The sequence below is a fragment of the Drosophila navojoa genome, chromosome 3 (assembly GCF_054131105.1).
Source record: "Drosophila navojoa isolate 15081-1374.11 chromosome 3, UAZ_NAV_1.0, whole genome shotgun sequence".
NCBI lineage: Eukaryota > Metazoa > Arthropoda > Insecta > Diptera > Drosophilidae > Drosophila > Drosophila navojoa.
The window spans coordinates 611,719-626,443 of NC_142891.1; the positions used below are offsets into that span (position 1 = coordinate 611,719).

Below are 14,725 nucleotides of genomic sequence, written 5' to 3' on the forward strand. Positions count from 1 at the left end.
TTGGGGCAACTTGATAAAAAAATTAAAAAAAAAAAAAAAACAAAAAAACAAAAACAAACAAAAAGAAGCCAATTTGAACCTAGTCGATGTCTAAATGTTATTCAACTCTGATGTATACGAAGTCAAATTTTTATGTGCTGTGAACTATTTAGCATAGCCGATCATGTTTACCCCGTATGTAAGTAGATTATAATTACGTGTTTAGCATTCCAAGACCTAGAGTATAAGCGCGACATTAATTCATGTGATAAGTCTCTGAGTAAGTGTAAGGATAGGCAATCGAAAGTACAAGTAAACTGTAAAGGATGTCAAACTACAAATAAAGCATTCGAAAAAACCTTCAAGTTCAAGTTGTGTTATTTAACTCTGAACCCCATAAGACTGATTCCAGGTCACGTAACGCTTCACATCATCCGCCGAGACGCTCTTCGAGATATGCTGCAGGGCATTTGTAAAGTCAGTCATCGTAACAGCGGGCAACTGCGCAAGATATGAACAAAATATAACAGTTATTACATGGATGACAATTCAGCTGATGCTTGTTGAGAATGCTCAACTATATGATCGATTACTAGTGTAGTGGATGTACTCAATATGCTATTACTAATCTTAAGGTATGTAAGTCCAACCGCTACAGACTAGATTATCGTGGATAAATTTCGAAATGGGAGCGCTGAATTTTCAATCTAAAGGGACAAAGAATAAACAACATATTTCAAAGAAATCAGTGTACCTTACATATCTAATTCCTGTTCGGTGCGCGGTATTGGAAAGAGCTGCTTGATGGGAAGAGTTGCTTACCTGCTGTGCATCGATTACGTCAATCTGAGCAGTTGTTAAAGCTCTCAGTGGCTGCATAGCCGCATAACGGCAAAAACTGTCCATATCGGCGCCCGAATAACCTTCGGTTAAATTAGCTAGTTCTTCTATTTGTGCGTCACTGAGGTTGTGGTGTATTTCCTTTATAAGCTTCTGAATTATCATCTGACGTGCCTTCGCTACGGGCAGCCTAACGTAGATGCGACGCACAAATCGACGGCGCACAGCCTCATCCAGCTCCTGAGGACGATTGGTGGCCCCAATGACCACAATGTGGTCATCCTCGTTGGATCCCGCCCCATCTAATTGTATAAAAAACTCGTTTTTTAAACGTCTGGAGCTCTCGTGCTCGCTATCCGAGCGTTGCGATAGCAAGGAGTCGACCTCATCCATAAATATGATCTGAAAGACAGTAAAACTAAAATCAGTTTGCTTCTTTTGAAGGGACCACTTGAGATTCACTTACGGCCGGTTGATGCGCAGCAGCTACCGCAAAGAGAGTCTTGACCATCTTCTCGCCTTCGCCCACCCACTTGGAAGTCAATGTGGAGGGATTTATGCTAAAGAAAGTGGCTTTCGACTGCGAGGCAATGCACTTGGCAATCAACGTTTTGCCAGTGCCGGGTGGACCGAATAGCAAAACGCCCCGTGGGGGTCGACGAATGCCCTTGAACAAATCTGGGCGTTTTAATGGGTGTATGATGGTCTCCAAGAACGTGGACTTGGCATACTCTAGCCCAGCTATATCATCCCATGCTACTGACTTATATTTGTGCATACTCTCACGCATTATTTGCCGAACCATGTTGGAATCCAGGTCTGCCAACGTGGACGGAATAGGCAGCACATCTGCAGCAGATGCCGCTGGCTCGGATTGCTTTTGAGGAGCACCTAAAATATTCCTAAGCAAACAAATGAGAATCATATTGGACGAGCTATTAATGGCTTCAGGCTAGGTCTTACGAGTCGCTTGTTCTAAGGGGTAGTACAAAGTTGGCATTTAAACTGCGTGAACGTTCGCCAAGAGGTTTTTTTCTGTAGTCCATCAGAGCCGAGGCAAGCGTCTCATGATTTGTTGTCTTCTGAAATAATAATTGTTTACTCATTTTCATTTAACATTTATATAATACATAAATATAAAAACTTCTGGCTAGCATATACATACATGCAATTCTCTGACTCTGAAGCAGACATCATGCAGATACTATATGCACACAAATCAAAAGCCTTTTAACATAATTGGAAATTATTTTGAAAAACAATTTATATGCCTAATCTGAACTCTTTTTTCAGCATTTACCTGCATGTCATGCAACAGCAGCTGGTCACGTGCTGTACGAAAGTCTCCATCGCCTGCTGCCCCTGGTGCAGGAACAAGGCTTGATAGGCTCGATAACGGCATTGCTACTCCTTTTGGCGGAGCCCCTTTCGGGGACCGGCTCAGTTCTATATTTTCGTCAAGTTTGCAACTCTCATATTTTCCACGGCACAAAGGCTCAAAAAAATGATTAGGTGGCTGGAGCAACTCCACTTGAAGTCCAGCAGCGGGTCTTCGACGTTGACTTGCCGTCAACAGGCTTCGGCATCCAGATAAACAGTCGTTCATAAAGACTTCCGTACTGTTAGCATTTGACAATATCTGTTGATGTTCCTTGAGTACTTCGTAGCGGGCAGTTTCACTTAGATTGCTATATAGTTGAAAGATTTTTGATTCCGGTTAAGAGTGTCTCATTTTGTATCACCATCTTGACTTACCTTGTAGCATGTGCCAATAACAACTTTTGTTTACGCCAAGCATTCTGATGATCGCTAGCACTAACATCATTATTTAGCCAAATAGTTTCATTTGCGGCAAATTCGTTAAACCACAGCTCATCTGTCATGGTGTTGCTTTTGCTTAAATAAAAATAAATAGTGGCAAAATTAAAATTCGCCCGGCATGTAGACTGATCTAAGTGTCAGAGTGGCGGCTGGTCGATAGCTGTTCGATAGGTCGGTTATGCTGTGCCACTGGTTAGTGGCAGTGCATAACAGTAGAGTGTCGTATCAGGCAGCTTCTGTTAAGCATATGCCCTTATTATAGTCGATAACCAACGATCATTTTAGAGGCGGTAATTTTAAAAAAACGCAAATATCCTATATCTTAATTTGGTTTTTGCCTGACCATGTTTGACTATTATTCTGCTCCTCTGAAATAAAACCAAATGGTATATAGTATATCTAATAAATGTTATCGACAATACAAATATTTCTGCACTTTGTCTACAATTGATTTTAATTGAAATTAATTGTTGTTCCATCAGTCAAGAATAAGTTTGCGTCCAGTATTAATTAAGTTGCGCCTCAGCGCCTGAACAACCCTAACGTAGACGTATTTGGCTTGGGTAAGGTTATCTGGTGTAGGTTAAAAAACAGATTTCTCCAACGGTAGCCAAAACATTTAGTCAGACACAGGCATTTTGTCGCGGCATCATTGTGGACTCACGTTGAGCAAATATATTTAAATGTATATACAAATCTGCCACATCTAAAAAGCTGGCCCCGGAGACTGGGTATCCAACAACGGTCCACGGCAATATGTTGCGCACAGCAGCAGACTGCCTTGCAGTCGCTTATCTCATTCAAGATAACGAAACGTTACAGATAAATCTACCATAAAAGGGGCAGTCCAGACAATAAAACCCTCTCAGTTTACATGCAGCTCCATCTACAACAACTTTGAGGAAATTCGAATTCTGAAATCTGAATACGAGAGGACTTCATCATGTGCTTGCCCAAGCGAGTCAGCGGAGGCGCCATCCAGAGCGTGGCCACAGCCGTTGGTGGGTAAATTCATATATATGAACATAAATATATCTGAGTACCTTGCTAATATCAATTAAAATTACCTCACAGGTAATTTGCTTTGCTTTAACTTTGGCGTCCTCTTTGGAATTACACCCGCTCACATGGATCTCTATGAATCGGAGCAACGAACGCCGCTCAACAAAGTCACAGATCCCACGGGCACTGCTCTATTAACGGGCTACCTTTTCCTGAGCGCCGCCGTTGGAGCCGCCTCTTCCGGCTGCCTGGCCATTCGTATCGGTCCCAAGTCCGTGCTGCTCTGCAGTGGATTGCTCCAAATTGTAAGTCGTGACTTTTACTTGCACTTAAGTATATCTAATATGTATCTTATGTACTGATAATTTTTCCAATTTTTCATAGTTCAATTAGATCACCTTTGAACCCATTAAGGGTTATCCTACTAAATTAATTAGTCATAACTATAATGAAATGAGCGATTTGCTATCGAATTCAAACTCTCATTTTTTTCAGTTCAGCTGGTTTACGATTCACTTTGGCTTCGATATCGTTCACATCTATGCCTCCCGCATGTTTGGGGGCGTGGCAGCTGGCGCCGCGTTTGTTGTGCTGCCAATTTTCATCAATGAAATTGCTGAGACCCGAGAGAAGGCCGCCCTCTTGACATTCACAATCGAACTGTGGCGCACGCTGGGCATACTCGTTGGCTTTGTGCTAGGTTTCTATTTGCCCTACCATTACGTAAATATTGTGGGCTGCATGATGTCCTGTGTGTTCTCCCTGTGCTTCCCCTTCGTGCAGGAGAGTCCGCATTACTTCATGCGCAAGGGCAATCTGCCGGCTCTGGAGAAGTCACTTCGTTGGTATCGAGGCATACGCGACATAGATGACCGCGAGAGGCCCGACTATCTGCAGGAGCTGTCCGAGTTCAAGGCCGAGATGAAAGGTGAGGGCAAGGGCATCGGCTCAGAGCACTACCCGCGCAGCTACGTCATCCGCCTGATCGGCGTCAGCTTTCTGCTGACCATCTGCGCCAAGTTGAGCGGCGTCTTCGTGGAGCTGAACTATGCGGCCGACTTTCTGGGTCGCACTGGCTACACGATGGAGCTGAATTATGTTCTGCTCTCCATATCGCAATGTGTTGGTGCCGTTTTTGCCCGCCTCGTTGGCCCCAAGATGCCTCGCAAGGTAGAGAAACCCCTGTCGATCTCTTTTCAGATTCAGTCTCATTGAATCTGAGATCTCTTCCCTCTTCCAGGTGCTGCTCTGTGTCTCCTCGCTGCTGGCTGCTGTGCCAGTCATCCTGCTGGCCCTTTTCAAGCACTTCCAGGAGAGCTGGTCTCTGGGCCTCTGGTGTGAGCGCTCTTTGCCCATCATCCTGCTCGCCATTCAGCTGTTCTTCGTCAGCTTTGGGCTCTATCCCCTGGCCGCTGTCGTCAGCAGCGAAGTGCTGCCCACAAAGGTAAGCAATAATACATATATCATACGTGACCGTAACACAGCCTGAAAAATATAAACGGATTAATCAGATATATTCCAAGAAATTAATCGGTCTGATTATCCCGATATAATATAATAACCACTTGAGTGGCTAAAATATTGTTTGACTTATGGATTGAGTCAGGGATAATAGCTGACGTCAGTCTTGGTTAAATAAATACCATCAATATGTAATAATAATCTGGCATGGCCATTGGCCAACGGTCATTATTAAATTCTGAACAGTTGCGAATTTCATGGTGCGCGAATTCCGACGCTGCGCATTCCCGCATTACTATTCATATTTTTTGTTTAATTGGCCGCCCTTCATTATTTGCAATTCCGTTTAATGGTGAGGGCTGGACACATTGCACTGACAGCTAAACTTAATACATTGCATACTTTTCATGGCATCACAGCAATTCATTTGGGGCAGCTTACATTTCATTTCATTTGAATTTGAGCTTCAATTTCATCACATTATTTTATCTGTTTTGTGTGCTTAAATTAACAAATAATTAGAGTGCAAGTTGAATTTAGTAAATTTAATGGCATATTCAATATGAATTAAAGTCAATTGAATGTGCCATTAAACGGAAATGAAATTAAATTGTCTGAGCTTAAAATGACTTTCAAACTGCGAATTCATTATTTACCCAAATGCCAACTCTCTAATTGCTAAGCCTCTGATGAGTTGTCTGGGTTCCTAAGTGCTGTTCTGTTACTTCTTACTTCGTACTGCTTACTTCTTACTTTCTACCTCTTACTGCTTGCTGTCTTTAATCACACATTTATAATAAGTTCTCCGAACTGGATTTTCACAGCTGCACGACTTGCTCTATTCAGTGGCCTCTGGTGTTGCCTGGCTGCTGCTCTTCGGCATGATTGAGGTGAGTGGAGCGCTGCACTGAGAATTCTGAGGAAATCCCATAAATACAAACGCATTTTCCATTGAAACAGGGCTTCAATGCGGTTAAGTCGCCGATTGGACCTGGGCTGGTGCTCTACCTGTGGGTGTTTGCCGCGGCCTCCATCCTCGTGGGACTCATTTCGATGCCGCTGCTGCCGGAGACGCGCAATCGGCGACCTTCGGCCGTGCAAAGGGAACTGGGCTACGTGGGCCAGGAGGGCGTGGCCAAGGCGGGCAGTGCCACCAACGGGCACATTTCCTCGAACATCTGAACAATTAAATTACAATTAGGCCTAATATAAGTAAAGCACAAGTTAATTAAGAGTGGCGCTTGTTTTTCACTTCTCACCTGTGCCTCTCTCCCACGGCTTGTCGACGTGAACAGTGATCCGAAGTAGCGTCAGCGCTGATGAAATTCACATAATATTCACCATAAGCCCACGATCTTAACTTATCTAATCTAGCTTCCAATTTCTTTATTGCATGGAACATTCTGGTCACACTAGATGTGAAATTGGTCAGCACCTGAGGTACTCGACCTGGGACCGGGACAAAACACTGACAATAGAGCTAATAGCTTATAGATCTGTATAAACTTGGCTCTTGGCATCACTCAGAAGCAATACTTTCTCTTTTCGCGGCGCATGGCAAATAAGGAAGACATACCAAGCGTCCCATATACACACTAATCCATATCTGCGATGTGCTCTTTATGATGCTCTAGCCTTGTTTACCTAGCGCACACTCCTATCTGATTAAAATTTAGAATATTCGCAGCACACGCACAGAGTGTCTAATCTTCGGGCTACTGATACGAGAGCGCCATTAAAACGTGATTCAAGCACAGCAACTGCTCGGCAACTAATGCAGTCGACTGCACTGCACGGCGGATCAGCTCTCTGACAATGACGCTCCTCTGTGCAGCTCAATTGCCAGTTCAGGCACATATCACAACAGGAAAACAGTAAACATATAATATGAAGAGAAAAACAAATATAAACATACAAAATAATGCGCACTTATGTCTGCTATAAACGCAGTTTTGATTCCCTTGCTGATTTATTCTCTGTATGTCTATACATGACTCTATATTAATTCTGTCAAATCAAGTCGAGTCTCTTTCAATTTACTATACTCGGAATACTTGGAATATCAAAGATCAATCAACATTAATACAAGTTTTTTTGTCAATATTTCTGTACACACAACAGTGAATATCCTGTGGTTATGTTATATTGATCTTTTCTCATTCGCTCTATTACAAAGTCGGTCAATATACTCCCATCACATTTCTCCGATTCTGAGAAGAGTAAAAAGTGCTTGCAATTATAATGACAGTAGCTGAGAAAACAAAGCGTATCGACAGACTGGATTGCATGCAATTGGAATATTTGTCTGATGATGTTGTTGTTGTTGTTGTTGATGATGATGATGATGTTCGTAGTTGCAGTTGAGAGCTGAGAGCATGATAGTAGAGTGATAAGAACAATTCGTTCAGTTTGTTTTTGCAGCTTTGTGGCTCTGTATCTCCGGTTGGCTTTACAATCTCTACCCGTTATGTGTGGGATTTTAATGTCATATTGTATATAAAAGTTATCATGCAGCCACTGTGCCCGGTTAGTTCGCCATGAGCGTTACCCCAGCCAGCAGATCCCAACTGCAAAAACCGCCTGCTAAGAGGATAATGAAAAAATAGCAACATGGACGCAAAAGGCAGTGTGAAATACCAATACCTGGCTGCAATATTTGGTTTGTAAAAAGGATAAAAAGCGACAATGAAACTACCTTTAAAGTGCTTATGTGAGCGTAAAATATATAAATGGGCATTCCTAAAAAAAATTGAGCTTATTGCATAAATACCAGGAAGAACATTTAAATTGAATTAAAGCCAAATTAAAATGCTGCGAATAATGCGTGATAATACAACTGTTAATTAGTAAATTATTTATGAAAAAGCAGTCGGATTTGAAATTAATTTCAATGCACATCCAATACACATACATATGTACATATATATGTACAAAAGTGTTTGCATATATTTAACATATGGACAAATAATATTAGATATATGATTTATAATAACGATATAACTCCTTTGTATATTATTTATATATTCCAAAGAGCTATATAGGAGAGTAAAAATTATTTTAAAAAAATAATCAAAATAAATTACATTTATTATAAATAAATTACTAATTTCTGCGTAAAACAATTATTAGATATTAAAATGTTTTATGAATTTTAGTAAATATTGTGTCCATTTCCTTCGGCGCTTACTGCGGCTGGCCTTCGTCCAGCTTTCTGGATCTAAACAGCAACCCGAGTCCCTTGGCGACGGGTCCCCTTACAGAGCAGGATCAGGGAAATGTAGCATCGGTTCTCTGTCTCGGCGGTCTGGTTGGCAATATATTCTTCCTCTGGCTGGCCGACAAAATCGGTCGCAGGAGCTCAATGCTGTGGGTGGCTCTGCCCTCGCTGGTATGAAATGCTTTGATTTGAATGCTCGACCTAGCTAAGTCACGATTTTTTCTTACAGCTGGGCTGGATTGGCATTCCTTACGCACGAAATCCCACTCATCTTATAGCAGCTCGCTTTATGGGTGGATTGGCAGGAGGCGGCTGCTTTGGAGTGATACCCCTCTACACGGCGGAGCTGGCAGAGGACAGGTGAGTCATAGAAAAGTCTTTGACAGTTACCATCACTAATCTGTGGATTGCCATTCAGCGTGAGGGGCATCCTGGGCACTCTGCTGGTGCTCACCTGCAACTTTGGCGTGCTGCTCGCCTTCATCTTGGGCTACTACTTCAACTATGCGACAGTCGCCTGGATTGCCTCCACACTGCCCATTGTCTTCGTGGGCTGCTTCTGGTTCATGCCTGAGACTCCGCAGCACTTGGCACAGCGCCACAAGCTGTCAGAGGCAGAGGACGCCCTACGCTATTATCGCAACATACGCACTCGTCCCTCCAAAGACTTGAGCGAGCAGCTGCAGCTGGAGCTGCACAAGCTGCGCGCACCCGAGAAGGCAGACGATGTGGCTATCGACGACAGTACCGTGACCTGGGCGGACTTTGGTAAGACTAACTTAGCTTGAATCCAGCTTACCTTTGGAATGTGCGCTCCTATCTCATTGACGTCTCACCTTTAGTTCCTACCCTTCAATGCTCAATTAAATCTAATGCTAATCCTTTAATTATCTCTCCCATTTTCAGCTGATCGAAAGACCCGCAAGGCCTTGCTCATTGGACTGGGCGTGTTAATGTGTAATCAGGGCTGCGGTTGCTTTGCCTTGCTCAACTATACGGCGATGATATTCGAGAAATCCGGGTCCAGTCTGCCGCCCACTGTCTCCGCCATCGTTGTGGGCGTCATTCAGCTGGTGGGCTCCTATGTGTCCACTCTGTTGGTGGAGCGCGCAGGTCGCAAGGTCCTGCTGCTCGTATCCGCGGTTGGCATTTGTCTGAGTCAGCTGATCATGGCCAGTCACAGTTACCTGAAGGTGCTCCAGTACGACACGTCCGGCTTTGACTGGGTGCCCGTTGCTGCGTTCTCATTCATGCTGTTCATCGCCTCGTGGGGCCTGTTGACGCTGCCTTTTCTGGTCATCTCGGAGATATTGCCCCCGAAGATACGCAGCACCGCCATTATGGTGCTTATGTCCATTCTCTGGCTGCTCTCCATGCTGGCCATTAAGGTAGATCGCGAATATTTGTCTCCTAAATAAGATTAAAGCATTTATTCTATCCCCATAGCTCATTCCGCTGCTCACCGCTACGTGGGGCATGCATGGGACGGTGCTCTTCTTCGCCAGCTGCACCCTCGCCGGGGCTTTGTTCATTGCCATCTTTGTGCCCGAGACGAAGGGCAAGACAATTGAAGCCATTTTGGCGAATTTATAGTTAGTTGTGAATTGTTTTATTTATACATGTCTTACAATATTAAATATTATAGGCCTGTTACAAGATCAAGTGCACTTGTTCTAGTATACCTTCCATTGATACCAGACAAGTTACGTCTTTGTCGTAAATCTAGTCGGCCGTAACAGTCTGGCTAACTGTATGCCCGTTGGCCAACAGCTTAACCTTGAACTTACATTCTGTGTTTGTGTCTGTCTGCGACTTATAAACGCTCTCTTTGATTAGATTATAAAATTCATTCTGCAGATCCTATCTCTACAATCTGAGCACAGCCTCACGTGTTCTATACAGTGCAGGTGCAATAGAGATGAATGAACTTGTTCGTCAGTGAGAAAGAGGTATGATTGATAAGGATAGAGTAAGCGACTTAAGTTATGGAGAGATGAGAGGCAAAGCTTACAGAGAAACTATGAGAGAGAGAGAAAGAGAGAGAGGCAATAGCTGACAGAAGTAGATGTATCGAATACTAGAATGATAAGTATAGAGGAAACGAGAAATATACCGATAAAGAAGGAGAGAAAGAGAGAGATTATTTGGCTGTGTAATTTTCCAAGGGATTATGCGAAGCTTTTATCTCTTTAGACACGCACATCAATAAATTACTCTGCCTCAAAAGCCTTATCTGAGCAGACAAACACGCCTTCTTCTTTCATATATATGTAGGTGCACATGGTATGGAACACTTGGACTTGGACCAATATGGTGATTATCATTCCTTACTAAATTAATTATCAATTCCCATAACGTAATCATCAGGGATATTTGGTGATCGACATAGGCAACGAAGCACAGCTGCAACTGCTTATACAGTCGACTGGGCTGCCCGCCGATACAGTTCTATCAGAGTGACTCGCCTCTATGTAAGTTATTTGCTATTTCAAGTGCATATCACAACGGGAATACTACTAAACATATAATACAAAGAGAAAAACAACAATATGTATATATAAGTAAGTTCAGTTATGTTTGCTGAAAACGAACTTATAATTATCTTGTTGATTTATTCTCACTGTGGCTATGACTCTGTAATAAACCTGCCAGATATACTTTTTTGTCCAGTTAGCTGTTTCTGTCAATATTAGATATTTTATGAGTCTACTCGCATTTGTTGAGCAGCTCCGCCTCCTTTATTATATTTTTTTATACAAATAAAATTTTTTCTTTTATTATATTTATAAGAATCAATGCAAAACTCTCCATCATCTAGCCCTTGGAACAAGCTAGTTCCCATAATCCAATGAGATGAGTAGGGTAGAAAGTGATTTAAGGTATAATGACAGTAGTTGAGAAAACAGAGCGTATCGATAGTCGGGACTGTATGCAATTATAATATTTGTTTATTGTTGTACATATACTCTGACCCAGTTAATGGGAAAGCAGGGTATAATGGTTTTGTTGACATGTGTGTAACAGCAGGTATTAGACAGAGCCGTCCGTCCATCTACACGAGCAGATCGAGCATATTTAAAAAAAATTCACTGCTTTTCCCCTCTCTTCTGTAAAATTCACCTACATCTTTAGAACTATATACATTTATTAAATATGGATTAATTTGTATTTCATACAATTTCGGTTTGTCTTATATTTTGGATAACGGCTCCTGATCCCCCCCCGATCCGTCCAGCTCCACGCAGCTTTCAGGAGATTTCGTAGTCGACCAGTCTCACTTGTGTGGGCATTCTCGTAGTTTGAACTGAGGCTGAGAGCTGAGCGCGTTAGAGTTGAATGTTGCTGCTCACAGCCTCTACTCATTGTGTAACATCTATAAAATATATCATACAGCAACAGCGCTCGGTTAGTTCGGTTATAGAAAAAAATAAATAACCATGGGCAGTGTGAAACATCAATATCTAGCTGGAATATTTGGTTTGTTTCAGTGAAATCAATAAAATGAATTTGTAAAAGGAAAAAAACGTGAAATCTGTTAAGGTTCTTATGTGTGTCATAAAATCTTAAAACAAGGAAAAAAAAATCCTGACAAACAGGAGAGATTAAAAAGGCTTTTAAATTTAGCTTAACTCAATAAAAGGAAAACAAAAATGAAAAATAAATAAATAATATCTACACTAAGCAAACTTCAAATTATATGAAGTAAATATTCAATGGAAATTTATTATTTAGTAACATATTATTATTATTATTATTATTATTATTAGCTTAGCAGAGAAGAGAAAAGGATTCGTAATATTTGAAATGATAACGAGAAATCTTCAGTTAATATACAATTAAAAATAATACATAATACAATAAAAAAAAAAAATTAATAATAGAATATGATTTATATGAAATTGATTGAATTCCTATAATAACCTTATACCATATTCTTATATTAGCTGAGTTCAAGATGTTTTTATTCACTTACGAATTTTAGTAAATATTGCGACCATTTCCAATGGCGCATATATCGGCTGGACTTCGTCCAGTTTTCTGGAGCTAAACAACAGCCCGAGTCCCTTAGCGACGGGTCCACTTACAGAGCAGGATCAGGGAAATGTGGCATCGGCTTTCTGCCTTGGCGCTACAGTTGGTAATATATTCTTCGTATGGCTGGCCGACAAAATCGGTCGCAGGAGCTCAATGCTGTGGGTGGCTGTGCCCTCGCTGGTATGAAATGCTTTGATTTGAATGCTCGACCTAGCTAAGTCACGCTTTTTTCTTACAGCTGGGCTGGATTGGCATTCCATACGCACGAAATCCCACTCATCTCATAGCAGCTCGTTTTTTGGGTGGATTGGCAGGAGGCGGCTGCTTTGGAGTGATACCCCTCTACACGGCGGAGCTGGCAGAGGACAGGTGAGTCATAGAAAAGCCTTTGACAGTCACTAATCTGTGGATTGCCATTCAGCGTGAGGGGCATCCTGGGCACTCTGCTGGTGCTCACCTGCAACTTTGGCGTGTTGCTCGCCTTCATCTTGGGCTACTACTTCAACTATGCGACAGTCGCCTGGATTGCCTCCACACTGCCCATTGTCTTCGTGGGCTGCTTCTGGTTCATGCCTGAGACTCCGCAGCATTTGGCACAGCGCCACAAGCTGTCAGAGGCAGAGGACGTCATGCCTTACTATCGCAATATGCACAATGAGCAGAGCGTTAAGATGCAGCTGGAGCTGCATAAGCTGCGCAGACCCGACAAGGCAGACAATACGGATATCGATAAGAGTCCCATGAACTGGGCAGACTTTGGTAAGACCTTAGTCTTCACCCATTCCTTCCATTGTCATACCCATTCAATCAAAGGTAATAATCTCTCCCATTCCTAGCTGATCGAAAGACGCGCAAGGCCTTGCTCATTGGACTGGGCTTAGTGCTGTGTAATCAGAGCTGCGGTTGCTTTGCCTTGCTTAACTATACGGCGATGATATTCGAGAAATCCGGGTCCAGTCTGCCGCCCACTGTCTCCGCCATCGTTGTGGGCGTCATTCAGCTGGTGGGCTCCTATGTGTCCACTCTGCTGGTGGAGAGGGCAGGTCGCAAGGTCCTGCTGCTCGTATCAGCGGTTGGCATCTGTCTGAGTCAGCTGATCATGGCCAGTCACAGCTACCTGAAGGTGCTCCAGTACGACACGTCCGGCTTTGACTGGGTGCCCGTTGCTGCGTTCTCATTCATGCTGTTCATCGCCTCGTGGGGCCTGTTGACGCTGCCTTTTCTGGTCATCTCGGAGATATTGCCCCCGAAGATACGCAGCACCGCCATTATGGTGCTTATGTCCATTCTCTGGCTGCTCTCCATGTTGGCCATTAAGGTAGATTGCGAATATTTGTCTCCTAAATAAGATTAAAGCATTTCTTCTATCCCTATAGCTCATTCCGCTGCTCACCGCTACGTGGGGCATGCATGGGACGGTGCTCTTCCTCGCCAGCTGCACCCTTATCGGGGCTTTGTTCATTGCCATCTTTGTGCCCGAGACGAAGGGCAAGACAATTGAAGCCATTTTGGCGAATATATAGTTAGTTGTGAATGGATATTATTTGTGCATTTTTATATATTGCGTTTGCGCAGATGCATTAGGGACGAACGATTTAACAGGGAATCAGATTGTTTCGATTGTGTTCCGCCTATATGCAATCTACTTATATGCGTTTTTCAATGGACACCCACACTAACAAATTGATTTACCCAGCAAACAGCCTTATCGCAACAGACACGCCTGCTTGTGTTATATGTCGTTTCACATGTTATGGATCACCTAACACCTGAACCCCGATAATGATTCATTCATTGCTAAATTAATGATCATTAGCCATGACTTAATCGCTTTCTGACTCGCATTACAAGTGGGAGGCAGATATGTCGTTCGACCCATGCTCGATAGTGAATTTTAAATTCGACTTTCAGGCGAACACAATATTGACTCTGGGTTCGGTCGCAAAATGTCTTAAGTACGACTAAATTATAGTCGAATAGAATAATGCGAGCTGACCTTCCTTAACTATGTCTGAGAACAAAGCCAGTAGAGAAAATTTGTTTACCCTATTGAGATAGCAAAAATATTGAAATCATAAAATGAAATAGATTATAAATGAAGCAGAGTTAATATTGCGCATTATTAATATATTTACATTGGACGAGAAATCATTCTGTTATTGATCTAGGAAAGTGCGCGAGTCTGTCTATTCCTACGTGGACATAGCTCACCTACGGTGTTGATTGGGCTTGGCAACCCTATCGCCATGGAGAGACAAGCCTCCTTTTTAGGCGGTATGTAACACCTGGAAAATAGACACATGTAATGTAATCTTTATCATTCACGACTTTCGTGACTTTCCTTAGACAATCGACGCTCGCTTTGTCATC

The 14,725-nt window shown here is 42.7% G+C and overlaps 4 protein-coding genes and 1 long non-coding RNA gene across 6 annotated transcripts; 3 read left to right on the forward strand and 2 right to left on the reverse strand.

Annotated features, from left to right (window-relative positions):
* Nucleotides 1–72: 72 nt before the first annotated feature.
* Nucleotides 73–2,784, reverse strand: Fign (Fidgetin). Of its 2 annotated transcripts, none has more exons than XM_089256971.1 (6): nucleotides 2,575–2,784; nucleotides 2,120–2,507; nucleotides 1,783–1,898; nucleotides 1,286–1,721; nucleotides 802–1,221; nucleotides 73–480 (listed from the first exon to the last, which is right to left on the reverse strand). In XM_089256971.1, exons 1-6 carry the CDS (start codon nucleotides 2,700–2,702, stop codon nucleotides 361–363), a joined length of 1,608 nt encoding a protein of 535 aa, XP_089113097.1. In that variant the 5' UTR covers nucleotides 2,703–2,784; the 3' UTR covers nucleotides 73–360. The 2 variants fall into 2 exon arrangements, with proteins under 2 accessions (XP_089113097.1, XP_017954577.1); XM_018099088.3 differs by having other exon boundaries at nucleotides 1,783–1,901.
* Nucleotides 2,785–3,144: 360 nt separating this feature from the next.
* On the reverse strand, nucleotides 3,145–6,246 carry LOC149091597 (uncharacterized). The gene is made up of 3 exons (XR_016196401.1): nucleotides 6,112–6,246; nucleotides 3,515–6,019; nucleotides 3,145–3,198 (listed from the first exon to the last, which is right to left on the reverse strand). It is a non-coding gene; the product is annotated as an uncharacterized LOC149091597 (long non-coding RNA).
* On the forward strand, nucleotides 3,515–6,335 carry LOC108649970 (facilitated trehalose transporter Tret1). Its single transcript, XM_018099084.3, has 6 exons — nucleotides 3,515–3,641; nucleotides 3,715–3,947; nucleotides 4,138–4,812; nucleotides 4,883–5,086; nucleotides 5,928–5,993; nucleotides 6,064–6,335. The coding sequence occupies exons 1-6, from the start codon at nucleotides 3,584–3,586 to the stop codon at nucleotides 6,283–6,285; spliced, it is 1,458 nt and encodes a 485-aa protein (XP_017954573.1). The 5' UTR covers nucleotides 3,515–3,583; the 3' UTR covers nucleotides 6,286–6,335.
* Nucleotides 6,336–7,589: 1,254 nt separating this feature from the next.
* Nucleotides 7,590–9,982, forward strand: LOC108649971 (facilitated trehalose transporter Tret1). The gene is made up of 6 exons (XM_089257354.1): nucleotides 7,590–7,762; nucleotides 8,259–8,491; nucleotides 8,550–8,680; nucleotides 8,739–9,088; nucleotides 9,227–9,708; nucleotides 9,767–9,982. Exons 1-6 carry the CDS (start codon nucleotides 7,714–7,716, stop codon nucleotides 9,911–9,913), a joined length of 1,392 nt encoding a protein of 463 aa, XP_089113480.1. The 5' UTR covers nucleotides 7,590–7,713; the 3' UTR covers nucleotides 9,914–9,982.
* A 1,222-nt stretch (nucleotides 9,983–11,204) lies between these two features.
* On the forward strand, nucleotides 11,205–13,903 carry LOC108658555 (facilitated trehalose transporter Tret1). The gene is made up of 6 exons (XM_089257016.1): nucleotides 11,205–11,247; nucleotides 12,270–12,535; nucleotides 12,594–12,724; nucleotides 12,777–13,114; nucleotides 13,192–13,673; nucleotides 13,732–13,903. The coding sequence occupies exons 1-6, from the start codon at nucleotides 11,205–11,207 to the stop codon at nucleotides 13,876–13,878; spliced, it is 1,407 nt and encodes a 468-aa protein (XP_089113142.1). The 3' UTR covers nucleotides 13,879–13,903.
* The last annotated feature ends 822 nt before the right edge of the window (nucleotides 13,904–14,725 follow it).